Genomic DNA, 15521 nt, shown 5'->3' on the forward strand with positions numbered 1-15521 from the left:
TCAATATTATGCTTATTGCAGTACTTTTTTGAATGCATATTAAACAGTTTTTGCACCCAGAAAACCACATCCTTTGGCTGGTCCAGGCCATTTGAATCTTTCTATGAACTGTTTTTTTCCAGCTTTTACCCATTCGTCTTGGTTGGTGTTAAATTATTAAGCATTATTAAAGTTAACAGGGTGCTGGGTGCACAATAGGAGTTTTAAAAATAGTGGCTGTCTTGCTAACTCGTTTTAGCATCTAAATGATGGCTGCCCAGATTGCAATGCCAGCCCTTTGAAAAGAAGGCCAGTGTGGAATTTTAACTCACTCAGCCCTCTTTTCAGCACCGCTTGTCTTAAGCACCCAACGGCAAACCCGAGGAGTGGTGTTAATTGAATCACAGCTGAAGCTGAGCGAGGGATTTAAGAAGCTCATGGGGTCTTTTCAAGGTGTGAAGCCTCTCAGATTCTGCAAAGGCAATAAGATTAAGTCAGACTTGGGAGTCTTATTTATATATTCGCAGAAGGTGGGGAGAATCGGAATAAGTTCCTGAGTGTGGTAGTTCAGCAAAGATCTCTGCCCTTCCTCTTCCTTACCTCTGCATCTTCCTTTTCTCTGAAACACTCCCCTCCCCTCCCCGCCTCTCCCCTCTCCCACCCCTTCCCTCCCCCTCCCCTCCCCACTTCCTCCTCTCCCCTTCCCACTCCCCTCCCTACTTACCTGGCCTCCCCACTCCCCTCCCCTCTTTTCCCCTCCCCTCCCCATTCCCCTCCCCACTCTCCTCCTCATTCCCCTCCCCTCCTCTCCCTTCACCTCCTTCCCTCCCCTCACCTGCCCTCTCCTCTCCTCTCATCTTCTCACTTCTGTTTGGCTCACTATTCATCTCACCCTTTGCATCTTAACCTAGACCTCATTTCCCCTGAGTAGCTAGCTCCCTATCAACTGAGAACCAAAGTGTCCCTTGGATGTGATCACGTGGCACTTACTGGGTTACTGAAACATTCACCTTATATGCCCACGACCTGGTACAGAGTAATCACTCAAAACATTAATATGACTTTAGTGGTTACAACATGCTGGGCATAGACCATGTTGTATAATCATTAGTAAAGTTCCATGAGGTAGGCCTTGTCTATGCCCATTTTCACAGACATGGAAACTGAGGCTTAGAAAAGTTAACTTGCACAACGTCATGTTACCAGGAAGCACGAGGGCTGAAATTCAAAATCTCTCTAGCTCCAGAGCTCACACTTTTAACTCTCTGCCATTCTGCCTCCCAAATATTTGTGAAAAACATTTTGTTTGACATTTTTTGATAAACTTGAACAAAGCAGATTCATGGCGACTTACCTTTGCTGGCCCCAGCTTCTGGTTTTTTGAAGCCATTCAGTCCAGAATAAGAAAGCAAGAAGTTCTATGCCAAAATGATTTGAAATTTAATTATTGAATTATTGAATTTATGTCGGATTTAATTATTGAATGGATGTTTGCACATAATATAAAAATAAAAGTAATAAGATGGGAAACAATGAAAAGTAAGATCCGCCCCCTACTCAGAGCCACCTGCTTCCCTTTTCCGGAAGTAACAGCAAGATCTATTGTTATCATGAGAGGTGAGCCTAAGGCTGTATTTTGGAACCTATGATCCAAACCCAGTAATGGATCCATTTAGTGGGTTCTGACTAGCCTTTGTTTTTTAATGGCATAAAAAAAGGATGTGAAAGGATCATATTTCATACAGCTTGTGTGTCAGTTTTACATGTGGCATAAATGTACATCTGAGTCACAGAATGTAAAATGTGATTTTACACTTCTCACCATGGAGTCATGTTCCAAACAGTTTGAAAGCCACTGACCTGGGGGACCCTGAAGTTGGAAATTATGAAGGCTGCTTTCACGGAGGACCTCTGGCCCTTACCTCCCATGAGACCCTGTGGTACTCAGCAGCCCCAGTGCCCCTATAAAGCAGAAGTCAGATCGCGCCCCTCCTCTGCTCAAAGCCCTCCAGGGACTGCCATCTCACTAACAGTAAAAGCCGTGAGATGACATGTATTTCTATTTATTTGTTGCGTTTGCATCCTAAAAAAATTCCAAAATCAAAAATATGTGTCTGTGCCACACATAAATATGACTTTGGGGGTGGTGCTCTGAGAAGGGACTTCACAGAGACAGGCAGCATCCTTCAAAGCAGCTGAAACCAAGAACGGATATTGACATGTAGGGTCTCTATATGGAGTGATCTATTTTAAAATATAATTTATCCGACATTCATAAATTCCCTCTGGAGAACCCTGGGGGTACCTCAAGGAGACAAAACGCTCTGCAGAACAGTTGGCCCACAGACGGAGAGACTCCCAGAGAGGCTGCTGCATCCTCCAGAAGATGCCGAGAACCGTGAAACAAGCAAGAGTCCAGCCACAGGCCCCCAGTCTGCAGGCACGGAGCCAAAGAGTCGCTTCTCAGGTGGGCAGTTCCTCTCGCCCTGGTCCAAGGTGACAGCAGCAGGGATTTACAGCGTCCAATGTGCCGTTGTGTGGGACAGCCAGTCACAGTAATGAAATAACGAGGCCAGTTCTCTGTGTCTCAGAAATAGGAGCAGCAGTCAGCAGGCAGGTAAAGGATAGTGTCACATCTCTCCTTTTCCCCTCCATCTCTCTTCACTCTCGCCTGGATCTGTGCACCCCAAATGTGGCAGCTTTGTCCTCACAGGTCCGGGGGGGCCTCAACTGGGATACCTTATGGTGTCCCCAAGAGGGCAGGGGTAACTCGACTCTGAAGTGGCAGCTCCTGGAAATCAGGGTGTAAGATCGTGGTGTATTTGTTCACTTGTTGACTTGGTTACAGTCTGTTAGACGTGTAAGCTCGTGTGAACAGAGATCTTGTCTGTCTTGTTCTCTACCAGATTCTCAATGCCAGCGACAGCATCTGATGCTAAGCAGGCACCAGTGAATGTCTTAAATGGATGAAGCAGTGTTAGACAGCAGAGTGGAAGCTGTGGTAGCCAATAGGTTCTCCAAGCACAACTAGTCATCAGGCAGATTCTGAAAGGTGGGTTGCACCCCCCTGCATTGGGGATGCAGCCCTGGGTGTGCCCTCTAGGGTGACTTGCCAGTTTGACACGCGTTTGGTATAACTGTGTGTTTACCAGGTGGAAAGAAATGGCAGGCGGAAGGAAGTACATGAACAAAAGCAGTGGGGCCTGCAAGGGGACATGGCACAGCAACTACAGGAGTGACCCAGGTGTACCCTAAGAGGTCAGGTGCCTGGGAGGGCATGGCTGGTAAGGTCCAGTTGTGAAGATGCACAACATTAAGAAGTTGGCACTTTATTCTGTAGGCAACTGGGGATTCCTTGGCAGTTTGGAAGCAAAGAAATGACATGATCATGTAACTCTGAAAGCAATATGAAGGACGGATCAGAGGAGAGGAGGTCCTATAATTGGGGAAACCATTTACGAAGCTATTACACATGTCCAGGTTCAGAGATAACGGGGACCAAGACCAACATGCGGCTGTGGAGGTGGAGAGGAAGCCCTGTGGGACCATTAAAGGAGGTAACCAGTTGGAAACATGGGTGTGGATGTCAGACCTCAAGGTTGGCTATTCAGACATGAGAGTCATGTGGGTCCTGTCAAAGTCATGGAAGAACATAAAAACACCTAATTTGAGTACTGGACCATTTAATGAAAATCTAATGAAAGCAGGTGTTTTTAGTTTCAGAGGCTTAGATACCTGCCAAGTGAAAAAAGCCAAGTAAAAGGCCCCTGGACATCAGTTAAGAATGCCTGAGTGAAAAGAGGAAGAAGGACAGAGAAAGAGTCCCAAGGAATGACCTCACCCAAGGGGTGGGCAGAGGAAGACAGTGGTCCCCAACCTTTCTCACCTGCTACAGAGACATTGACTACTGCCCATCAAAGAGGTAGGACAAGCAAAAGAGAGGCTAAGAGAACTTGAGAAAAGAAGAACTTTGCTCTTGAGGTCAGAGGTGCCTCAGACAACACCGGGGAGACTAACCACACGGCAAAAGATGAAGAAAGAGACAGAGCTAACTTCTGATTTTTTGGGTATTTGGAAAAGACAAATTGCTCAGGTAAGGACCGCCAGAAAGCCTCATCAAAGAGCTCAGGCGGGCCCAGAAACAGAATCAGGTGCAAGTGGAGGGCAGAGCTCTCAGGAAGCCAGAGATGAAGGAGGTGCCCAGGCAGAGGCAGGCCTTTTCTTTAGAAAACTCAGCAAGACTCATTTCTTAACTGAACTAATAACTAATCATTTCTATACTTATATACATAATGGACTGCAGGTGGATAGGTGCATGCACCTGCCTACATGTGTGTTTAGCATACGCCAAATAGCTTATCTATCTAAACACATATTTACACATAATTATGTATTTACATAAAGGCATGTGTTTATCCACTTGACACATATACATATGCATATACAGGACAGGTCTGCAAGAGTGTCACAATTTAATATTTATTAAATAGCCACATGCCCCCTTCTACACACATGGTTGTGCCTGAGAACTTGGTTCTTTCTATTACCCAAAGTTCACAAGGATTCTCTCGAGAAATTTGTTTATGGTCTCAGTATCAAAAAGATATGATCTTCTCTCGAGCATTCTTTTTTTGCTCTTGCATATGACAGGAACCGAGTTTTAGACAGGCCTCCCTTTCGAACTTGACTGCTAGAAACTCAGGGGACAAACTTTGATCCCACTTGTAGCAAGGGTATTGGACTCTCTGGGGTGCTTTTTTTTCCTTTTTTTTAAAGACTTTCATTTCTGACTCCATTTTATGTGCCTTATTTTTCGAACTTCTCTTTGTAGGTTATGTACCTTTGAAAGCTATCTTGAGATCTTTTTTTTAGGACAAGGTGGCATATAAATATGAGGAAATATATAAGAGAAATCACAGAGGGAGGCTTTGAGGTCCAGAACATTATGGCTGGGAAGAGACCTATTATTGTGGCTGGAGTTTCTGGCATGTGACGGTGACAATGGGTGTGTCATTAGGACACTACAGCAGCCATCACAGGGAGTCAGACGGCTCTCAGCCCAGGTCATAGTTCTCTCTGCTGTTTACTAGTTGTGTGATGGGAGGCATATTATTCTCTAAAGCTTAATTTTCTCATCTTTAAAATAGTGGCCAGTTGGAATTTGGGGGAGATGATTAAAGGAGGCGATGTAGAGAAAGTGCTTAGCACAACGCGCTCAGCCAGCGGTAGCTGTGGTTACCATCACTATCATTCGGACAAAGGGGTAGGCCGTATTCCAGGCCAGGTCACTGTAAGAAGGTTCTCCCCACGCCTGTCCCCGTCTCCCCACGTTTCCCACACTCACAGACGCCAGGCGGCTGTTGCTCGCGCGATATGGATCACGCCCCCGGAGTGCTCCTGCACACCCGCCGCCTCCTGCAGGGAGCAGGGCGTGTGTCTCCCAACCAGTCCTGCAAATTGCTACCAAGAGGACACCCAAAGGCGCAGCAAAGGCGAATCCACCAGTGTGTGTTAGTTTCTTACCCCGCCCCCGGCTCTGCGCTCTGGTATATACAAGAGAGGCCTGCGAGGGGACACGGGGTCTTGGGGAGCCAGGACTGGAATGCGGGACGGCGGCGGGGCGGGGGGTCCCCCGAGAGCCGCTAGGCGAAGCCCATCTCCTCGGGCTCCCCCCTCCTCCCCAGGCGCAGGGGTGGTGGGGTCCCGTGCGCCCCGAGCCTCCCCAGCCCTCCAGCTCCAGCTCGGACCTCGCCCTCGGGCTGGGAGAGGCCGACAGCAAGGGTGAAAGGCGGGACTGCGCGAGGCGCCGGCCGCCGGGCACCACTGAGCGATGGGGGCCGGTTTCGGAGAAGAGCTGAGGAGCGCCACACATTTCCTCCAGCCGATAACATCAGCCTTTGTCAGGTGGTTCGTGCGGGCGAGTGTGAGTGTGCGCGCGCGCCGGGGGAGGGCGACAGGGCGAGGGCGCGCTTGCACAAAGTTTGTGCCTGCGGTGCGCCTCGGTCGGGCTCTCCCGGCTCGGAGAGCGGCGGGTGGGCGGCCCGGGGGCGGCAGGCCCGGGCAGGGGGCCCGGCAGGCGGCGGCGGTGGCGGTGGCGATGCGCCGCGCTCCACCGAGCCCGTCCCGCCGCGCTAGGTGAGGCGGCTCCGGGCGCGCGGGCTGCGGCCATGGGCACCCTGGGGAAGGCGAGAGAAGCTCCACGGTGAGTAGGGGCCCGGGCCCTCGGGAGCATCAGGTTCCTTTCTCGGGGCGGGGGCCACTGTGCGGGCGGCCCCCGGGACCCCTCGGGGATGGGACGTGGGGCGCGGGGGCGGGCGACCCCTGCGTCTCCTTCTCCGGGAAGTGGCTGGCCCGGGGTGCGGGCGGTGGAGGCCGGGGGCTCGGCTCCAGTTGGGGAGACGGGCGCAAGGGCCGGACGCGCCCCGAGCGCCCATCGCGTAGCCTGGGCAGTAGGGGAGGGCTCTGGGGTGCGCGGCCGCGGGGCCCGAGGTCGTCCGGCGAGTCCGGAACTGCACTGGCCGACCTCCTCCCCCGGCCGCGACCGCCGGACACCTGGGATCCCACTCGCGGACTTTCCGCGCCACCGGCACCTGCTGCGGGCGCCGGGCTCGGGCAGCGCCACCTGGCGGCCTCTCGCGGCCCTGGGGATCTCCGGCAAGGCCAAGTGCGTTTGCAGCGAGCAAGCAGAGGTCAGCGAACCGTGTAACCGTGTTGTGGGTGGAGACCTATGCTCCCCTCCACCCGACTGTGATTCCAGAGAGATGTTTTAGGAGGGTCTTGGGGTGACAGAGATGAAGGAAGAGTGACAGTGAGTGAAAAGGCTCTTGGCAGGAGAAAGAGGCCTGGACAGGCCAGGCAACTTTGTGTTTGTCCCCCAAAGGGCTGGAACCGGACACCTGCCCAGACTACTGGGCTCAGCATAGGGCTGGGCAAGTTGTGCACGACCCAACTCCAACCACATGGACTTGGATGTGACAGCGCCGGGCCTAGCCTGTATAAGCATACCCTGTAGAGGCAGGAAGCTTCGTCCTGCTGGACTTTCTAGAGCTGAAAGTTCTTGGCCCTTTCTGCACTCCGTTCCCCCCCGCTCCCCCCTCCTCCTCCCCTGAGGATCCAGCGCAGGACCTTGCACTAGAGTGGGGGGCAGGGCTTCAGTAAGTTAAGTTGAATCTGTATTATGGGGGCGGGGAGAGGACAGACTGGAAGGAATCCTGACTAAGAAGCCAGTAAAAGCCACCTTCCACTGCAAAGAAAGGGGTGGAAGTTTCCATTCTCTTCGTCCAGTTCATCTCTTACTCTCCTGGGCTGGATTTCATATAAAGGTCAACCTGAAATCGTGACCTCCACTGAGGTACCTGTGCCTGGAGAGGATTTCACCTGACCCGGTTCGGAGTTTTGACAATCTCCTTCCACGAACTTGATGGAGCTTTAATTAGCCCGTTTTAGCCGCTGAAAACACTTTCAAGTTAATTTGTTTCTCTTGGACTTTTTTCTTTTTAATTCACGAGGGAAGTGACCAGGAACCATTTGACTACCATCCTTTAAAAATATGCCTTTGCAGACTTAGAGGCTATTCATTCTCTGGATTGTTCAAACACCCTCACACCTGTCTAGAGTGAAGCATTTTACAAATCCTTATCTACAGCCATTTCACCAGAAGAGACAGCGAGTTGATGGTTTGTCACAAAGCCAGTCAAGAGACTGCGCGGAGGAAGAGCAGGGTTTCCTAGTTAAGGGTGCAGATGCCCCCATCTTCGCAGACCCCTCAGTTTGCCCTTTGGTTTTTAATAGTGTCTCTGCTCCTGGTTTCTCATGCCCAGGCCCCTTGCACCTCCCCGGCCTCCATCCTTCCCAGAATGCATCTCTCACCCTCCTTCCCTGCCCCTTCCCCTCAAGACTCCCTTCAAGCTGTTCCTTTCTGCTTGAATTTGCCCGAGCCCCTCCTAGTTCTGGTAAAAGCATTGAACTCCGAGAATCACCTTGCCAACCAAAGTGGTTTCCCCTCCTGGCGACACTGGGAAACACTTCTAGAATTCGGTCATTTTTTATGACTAAACACTTCTCCTGGGAAGGACTTTATTTTCAACTCTCTTGCCTCTGCCCTGAGTGGAGGTCTTCATGGTGAAAAGGCGGCAGCTAAGGTGGAAAGCTGACTCATTCCAACACTGGACAACCAGCGCCCGGTTTCGAGAGTTGTCAGTGCTTCCAGGAAGGGAAGGGAGCCCAGGTGGGAGAAGGCCATGGGCACAGGAGGCCTGGCTTCTGCCTGTCTCTGCACTGGTGGCCAGTCACGGTCCTCTTCTGAGCCTAGACCTCTGCATGTGTAGATAAAGGGCTTGGGAAATGACTGGGCAGAGTGTGGCCCGCTCCAGGACTGTGCCAGGGATCCACAGAAGGAGCAGGGCCCAGATTCAGCCTTTATGTCATCATCTGTGCTTTTGGAGGATTTTACTTTTGTCTTAAATTGATTGACCTCTTCAGCCTCTCTGTGATGGTCCACTTGCTAATTTTGATGGAGTGAAAGGTGCGCCATTCCAGGCATGGTAATATTTTTTAAATAAAGCCAGAGGGGCGCTGGGTAAAAAATCCCAGATCTAGCACCTATGAACTCTACAACCCTGGCTATATCATTTAGCCTCTTTCAGACTCAGTTTCAACATCACCAAATGGAGATAACATCTTTCTGAGCTGTAAGCTTTAAAGACAATGTAAATCCCCGGCCCAGTGCCTGCCATATCACAGGGACTCAGTTCATGGGGGCCATTATTATTTTGTCTCATTTTCAGATACTGATCTGATCCTGGGGCTATGGCAGGGCCTGGATAAAAATCAATAATGGCCGGAAACTTGATCAAGCCCTGTAACACCGGCTTGATCTTTTGGAAATCACTGCCTTGGGTTAGCAGATTCCCAGTAGCCAGTTGTTGATTCAATTTCATTGCCCACCACCCCCCAGGTTGGATCAGAGCCCAGCGGCCACTGCCAGACCAGCGCCCTGGAGCTAGTTTGAAACAGCTCGAAGGGCAGGGTGTCCCCTCCACACGTCTAGCTGTGCGCTGAGTGGCCCCATAGCTCAGTACACTGTCTTTTAGCAGGCTGGTTTCCCAAAATCCACGTGCACCACAGCATTTTATTTTGGTCAAAGCACGTCTTCAGTCCCTTCTGGGGGAGACTATTTTCTACAATAACAATGACAACAGCAACAAGTAACGTACAATGAGTACATTCTACAGTTTACACAGTGCCCTCACGTAGACTCTCTCTCACTGGTCCTCTCTGGCCTGTCACAATGTCTTCCTCATGGAATAAGCACTGACTGGGTAATTGATGCCATCGTGTGTTTATCAAAGCGCGTAGTGAGTAGCTAAAGTTATCGATCTGAGGTATATTTCTTTTTCTCATCTCCTCTTTGGTAGTAAACTATGAAATAACTAAAGCCACAGTAGGGAGAGAAGAGTTAACTACATGCTCAGAGAAGTTACCAACAGCGCCACCCATCACTGTCACACCTTCAAAGATTATCGATATGTGTCTGTGTATGTTTTTTATTTTTTTTAAGGTATGCTTTTTGATGAGGAAGATTGGCCTTGAGCTAACATCTGTTGCCAATCTTCCTCTTTTTTCTTTTTTTCTCCCCAAAGCCCCAGTACATAGTTGTATATCCCAGTTGTAGGTCAGTCTAGTTCTTCTGTGTGGGGCGCCACCACAGCGTGGCCTGATGAGTGGTGCATAGGTCTGCGCCCAGGATCTGAACCAGCGAACCCTGGGCCACCAAAGAGGAGTGTGCGAACTTAACCACTGGGCCACGGGGCCAGCCCCTATGTTTATTTTTTAAGTGGAAGGGAAAATAAAATGCTTAATTAACTTCCTGTATCATTTTGCAAACAACTTGACTTGTACTGAGGTCATGACCAAGGGTGAGGCTGAATGAGAGTGGACGAGGGTGACCTATTGACTTCTAAGCCATTTCCAGATCCAGCCTTGTCCTTTCACATTCAGTTCTGGCATAAAGCTCTCATAACCTCTGCTTTCTGTTTCAATCAGTAAGGACCCAAGTAAGGACTTAATGGAATGTTGTTAAATAATAAAAATGACTCATACTGATTACCTGTATTATCAATATTGAGAAGCAGAATCTTAAAACCACCCAAGATTGGTGAGAAAGGCAGGGCTAGCTCAAAATCTAAACACCACCACTGTAACCCCTCAAGCCTACACATGGGTCTTTAGTCTTTGACTTCTTCGCTAAAGTCCTTAAAGTGTTTCTGAGGCCGCCTGACTTTCTACAGCATCTCCCATGTTTGCTCAAGATGAATGAGGTTAGCTGAAGATGAGACCAACTTAAACAGTTCTTAAGACTTAAGTCAGTGGCCTTGTGGCTAAAATTAGTAATTATTGCTAGGAGCTAAGGACTGCTCAGATAGTTGCACCTTGCCTCTCCCCTTCAGGCCCTGGAGACAGTGGGCCAGAGCGATCCTGACTCCAGGACGAAGAGCCCTACTTGCAGCCCTGAAATCTCACCTTGTTATTTGCTGGGGAGATGTCTCTTTAACAGCCAACCAGTCCGAATGGTGCATTTGCCAAGTGGGAGGGGTATGTCTTCGATCAGCCCAACTCACAGGATTAATTGTCTTATCTCTACTCCTTTCCTCTCCAATCTGCCTTCAGAGCAGAGCGCTGCCAGTTTGTTTGTCCCTTGGCTGTCCTGCTTGCACTCACTGCCTCCTCTCTTTCCCCAGGAAACCTTCTCATGGCTGCAGAGCTGCCCCTAAAGCAAAACTAGAGGCGAAGCCAGCCAGCAGCCCCCTCCTCTCCCACCCCAGCCTGGCGCAGATCACCCAGTTCCAAATGATGGTGTTTCAGGGAAATTCAGCCAAAGGAGCCAGCCTGGACGATCTCATCAACGGCTGCATTCAGTGTTTTGGTGAGTTGGCTAACTGCCCACATGCAGAAAATTCTCTATATTAATTTGTTCTTCCTTAAAAAGTGCTTTATAGAATAGCAGCCTAGATTGTATTTTGGCTTTAAAAATAGCTCTGGAGCCTTTGAAAAGTTGGAGCCTGTGCGCAGTACCGATGGCACATGACTGTGTGGGCGTAGCAGGTCGTGATGAGAGGTGCGATTCAAAGTGAGAAAAGTTCCTGAGGAGAGTTTGCTTTTCCATTTTTCTTGGGACGGAGGTTTTTCTCGTGATGAAAAATATCATGAAACACTGTTGAGCATCTGGTGCTTTGATGTTTTTCTGTCCTTGTGTTCTTGGGGCATGCAAAGCCTGGGTTACATGGGCGGACCCTGTTATCAGACAGAAATTTGAAAGGCTGTGGATCGTTTGGACAGTAAAGTCTTGGTGATTCTCCTTACAATCTGGAGGGTAGTTGTGGGATAGGATAGGACCGGGTAAAGCCAGAATGTCTGTGACTGGAAGGTACTGGTTAATAAGCGTTGCAACTGAGGGACAACGATGTGGGAAATAAGCACACAGACACACACCGGTGGTGAATTCTCTAGACGCTGCACCCTGTCATCTCTTGTACTTACCATGAAGGATGCACAACTTAATGCGTCTGCAAAGAGGCCCTATTTTTTTTTTAATTTTATAAGCACTTTCTTTTTTTTTCCTCCCCAGTTATTTTATTGAGGTCATGATGGTTTATAACATTGTATAATTTCAGGTCTACGTTATTATTTATCAGTTTCTGTATAGACTGTGTTGTTCTCACCATCATTAGCCTAATTTTTTATAAGCACTTTCTTTTGATTGTTATTTATAGTGAAATAGTGATTGAAAAGTGCTAAATATTTGCTCCCCTCCAAAAAAGGAATGATGGAAAATTCGTAGATCTCCAGTGTCACCGTTCCCCCTCTGTGCCCCTTTTAGAAGAGGCATCTCCCCTTCATCTCCCACTGTGAAGCAGATGAGCACATATGGCCCAGCCCAGAAGCACGTGTGGCCCCCTGGGAGCCTCCTGGGGTGTGTGTGGGCGGCTTGATCAGGTCCCAGGCACACAACATGCAGACCTGCTAGAAGTCAGAACTAGGGCTTATTGGCTGAACATGTTGAGTGCTTGGTCAGACCTTATTTATAGAATCAGGAACGACTTGGCATTTCAGGGGTACTCATTTAGGACAGTTTAGTACAACATCGAAAGGAATAGTTTCAATGATTTTGACCTTGTTGTAAAGCAGTGGTTCTCAAATATTAGTGCAGAATCACCTGGAGGGGTTTTTATAACGTGATTTGCTGGGCCCCACCCACAAAATTTCTGCTCCTGTAGGTCTGGGGTGGGGCCCAAGAATTTATGTTTCTAGCATGTTCCAGTTGATGCTAATGCAGCTGACTCAAGAACCCAGCTTTGAGAATCACTGCTTTGTTGTTTGTTGCAGACTTTTTAACTTGGAAAAGCGGCAACATACTTATTATTTCTATTTATTTACATCTTTCAGTTAAGGATGAATTTGGGAGCAGAATGAATGGTTTTTCTATTTCAAAATGATCTCCTTAGAAAATAGACATGCAAGGAGATAAACCAGAAGACATGGGAGGCAGTGGCAGCATGGCTGTGATGAGCCATCGTTCCTCATGGACTTTACTCTCACCTGGCTCCCAACTTGAATATGCTTGACAGTCTCAGTAGTCATATTTGCTGGCCATTAGCAGGGCACTGTGACCATTTCATGAATAAGAATTTTTATTCTCTTTCCATTTCACTGTTGAGAAAATGGACCACCGATGTCTTTATCATGCAATCTTTCTTCCTCCTGCACCAACAGTAACTGCCAGCTGAGCTTAGGGCTGTTTTCCTAACCTTCAAATAATTATGACATCAACCTGAACAATACATGACCAATTCTGAAGTCCTTCCCCAAAAGGACCAAGATAAATCCACTCCCTTCAACAGATCCAACAAGGGCAAAAGATACATTGTTTTCTGCAATATGTTGACTAAAACAAGGACCTTAAAATCTAAAAGCTGTAAAAATCCCATTGTGTCTAAGTCTTTTATCCGTTATCAGGAAGTGTTGATTAAGCCCCTAATTGCATCTGACACTTTGCTGGGCAGTGCACAAGGAGAATTACAGTGACCAAACCCTGTCCCATTATTAGATTTTAGAATACCTGAGAAATGCACTATTCAGAAAAAAATATATACATATACAAAAGATTGGGCAATACTAAGCAAAGGTGTGGAGGAAGAATAAATGCTTTACCATGGAGAGTTTAAGTAAGTTCACTCCAAGGGTGAGGACATAGGTGAGTGAAGACAGCTACTGTTCCCACCCCTCTTGGGCCATGGGAATGCCGTGGAAAGGCAGAGAGAGCAGCACAAGGCTTGCGTATGATGTACTGCAGAGTTTCCTGCCACAGAGTTTACATGGAAGAGGCAAAGAAGAAAAGACACCCTGTATTTGGAGGGAATGGGAACCAGCACTTTCCTCCGTGATTGTGACCCTCTGGTTTTCAGTTGATGTGTCTTGTGCGGGGAGGGGAGTGGAGCTTGAGCTCCAGAGATAAGTGGAGCTGGGTATGGGTAGCGGGGCTCATCGCAAAGAACAATCCATGACAGTGTGCGCCCATGCCTCCGTGGTTCTCCCTCCCCAGAGGTGGTCTGAGAATAGCGCAAGGAGGCTGATGTTTCTGTTGAATCCTGTCTTACTGGTTATTTTCTGAGGTTTGTAGAGAAAAGTTTTGCGTTAGAATAACACGATCTAGCTTAGCCTTTGGTTCATGAGTTTAGGTGTCTTCTCCTTTTCATACGCATGAGAGGAGAGGGAAATAGTACAGGAGTGTGGGGAAACTCTTTTTTTGGTAATCTGTCACTTCAGACCCTGGATTCAGCCACTCCTTTCACCAACCTGAAAAAAGGAGGCAAAAAATGTTTTAAACATAGACTGACTAATTAGTTAATTACTTTGTACTACCTTCTCAGCCTCACCCTCGTGCAGATGCTATGAGGAGGTTCGAGTCAGCTGGAACTGTGCTGTCCAATAAGGTAGCCACTAGCCACAGGTGGCTATTTACATATACGTTTCAATTCATTAAAATTAAATCAAATGTAAAATTTAGTTCCTAAGCCTCAGTAGCCGTATTTCAAGGGCTCAATAGCCATGAGTGGCAGCTACCCCTGGACAGAGTGTATGGAGAATATTTCCATTATCACAGAAAATGTTAGAGAGTGCTGACAGGGGAGATGATTGACTTGAAGGCAAAGGCAACAGACATCTTCTGGAAACTGTGGGATTTGCGTTTTTCTAGTGTCTCTAGGTAGTAGTCTGGATACTCTCGAAAGCATCATGGGCATTTGGCAGTCGTTCCTGATGGCTCTCTCTTTAGTACTATTAACCATTAATTACCACCCGCACTGTTCTCAAAAGAACTTATTACAACGCTCTTAAGGATGAGTGACCAGCATGTACAAATTAAGGGTACTCTTGAAGGCCTCTAGCAAGGCTTCCAAGGTCACACACAAGGTTACTGATCTGAGATTAGAAACTCACAGCCTTGAGTCATAGTTCACTGCTTTAACCACGAGATAACCCACTCCCACCTTCTGTTTTAATCAGAGGTCATGCTTTACATTCTCACCATATTATTGCTAGTTAATCCACTCTTCAACTGTGCATAATGAGGCAAATCATCACAACCTGGTCCACTTATGTCAAATGTGTGTGAATCACACCATCTGTTTCAGAGGTAGAGAAGACCTATGAGATCATCTGGGCTTTTTTTTTTTTTTTTTGAATGTTTTCACTTTGTAAGAGGGTTGCCAGCATTTGAGGCCAAATGGAAGCCTTCAGATGTCCAAATTCAGAAAGTGCTTTCCTTGTCCCCTTCGGAATGCAAGACAACTTCTGACAGCATCAGAGAGAAACCTGTAGACGTGTCCTCAGCAGGCAGTGCTCTTGCTCCAGGTGGGCTGTGGGAGGAAACTGTGTCTGTCTTACCACTCAGTGTGAAGAGAAACACAGCTCAGCAGTGTCTTATATTGATAGAGTGGTTTTTAGTTTTCCTTGGAGTTCCATATGTATTGACTTTCTTTTAAACTCAAAATGACTCTGAAATGGGCAGATCAGGTGTTATTGTCCTGTTGGACAAATAAGAAAATAAATCAAACCTCTGAGGCTTGAAACTACCTGCCTCATGCCCCAGTCTAAAAAGAAAGTATGCCCCTCCTGTGCTCCTTCTCCTGCCCACAGCAGCCACTTGCAGCCTGAGCTCAGTGTGCTCTGGTCCCCCTCCTGGGACAAGCCTCCCTTCACTCCAGGGAGACCTGCATGCCACACAGGACAGGCTGCACCCTGGGCCCACTTTCTGCAGGCCTGGTCTCCCCCAGATTAGAAATTCAACTCCATTCAATACAAGAAAAGTTTATTGGACCCGGTCTATATACCAGGTGTCTGTCTGACATTCTCTCTTGAACAAAGTGTTAACTAATTAAAATTATCACGTGCATTGTACCAATACTATCCAAAGGCCTCCCAAACTAATAGGTATATTTCCTGCACCGTGGAGCAGTTGGATGTTAAAAGCATTTTATAGACTT

At 48.1% G+C, this 15521-nt stretch overlaps 1 protein-coding gene across 9 annotated transcripts in view; it reads left to right on the forward strand.

Annotated features, from left to right (window-relative positions):
- The first annotated feature begins 5524 nt into the window (after nucleotides 1-5524).
- RASGRP1 (RAS guanyl releasing protein 1) overlaps nucleotides 5525-15521 on the forward strand; it is a 75833-nt gene continuing 65836 nt past the window's right edge. The window contains exons 1-2 of one of the 9 annotated variants that reach the window (XM_070272188.1): nucleotides 5525-5902; nucleotides 10719-10903. In XM_070272188.1, the coding sequence (XP_070128289.1) occupies nucleotides 10828-10903 (76 nt within the window). In that variant the 5' untranslated portion in view covers nucleotides 5525-5902; nucleotides 10719-10827. Of the gene's footprint in view, nucleotides 5903-5937; nucleotides 6182-10718; nucleotides 10904-15521 lie in introns of those variants that run through there. The other 8 variants (XM_070272190.1, XM_070272196.1, XM_070272184.1 and 5 more) reach the window with 8 other exon arrangements.

Source organism: Equus caballus, chromosome 1, assembly GCF_041296265.1.
Source record: "Equus caballus isolate H_3958 breed thoroughbred chromosome 1, TB-T2T, whole genome shotgun sequence".
Lineage (NCBI taxonomy): Eukaryota > Metazoa > Chordata > Mammalia > Perissodactyla > Equidae > Equus > Equus caballus.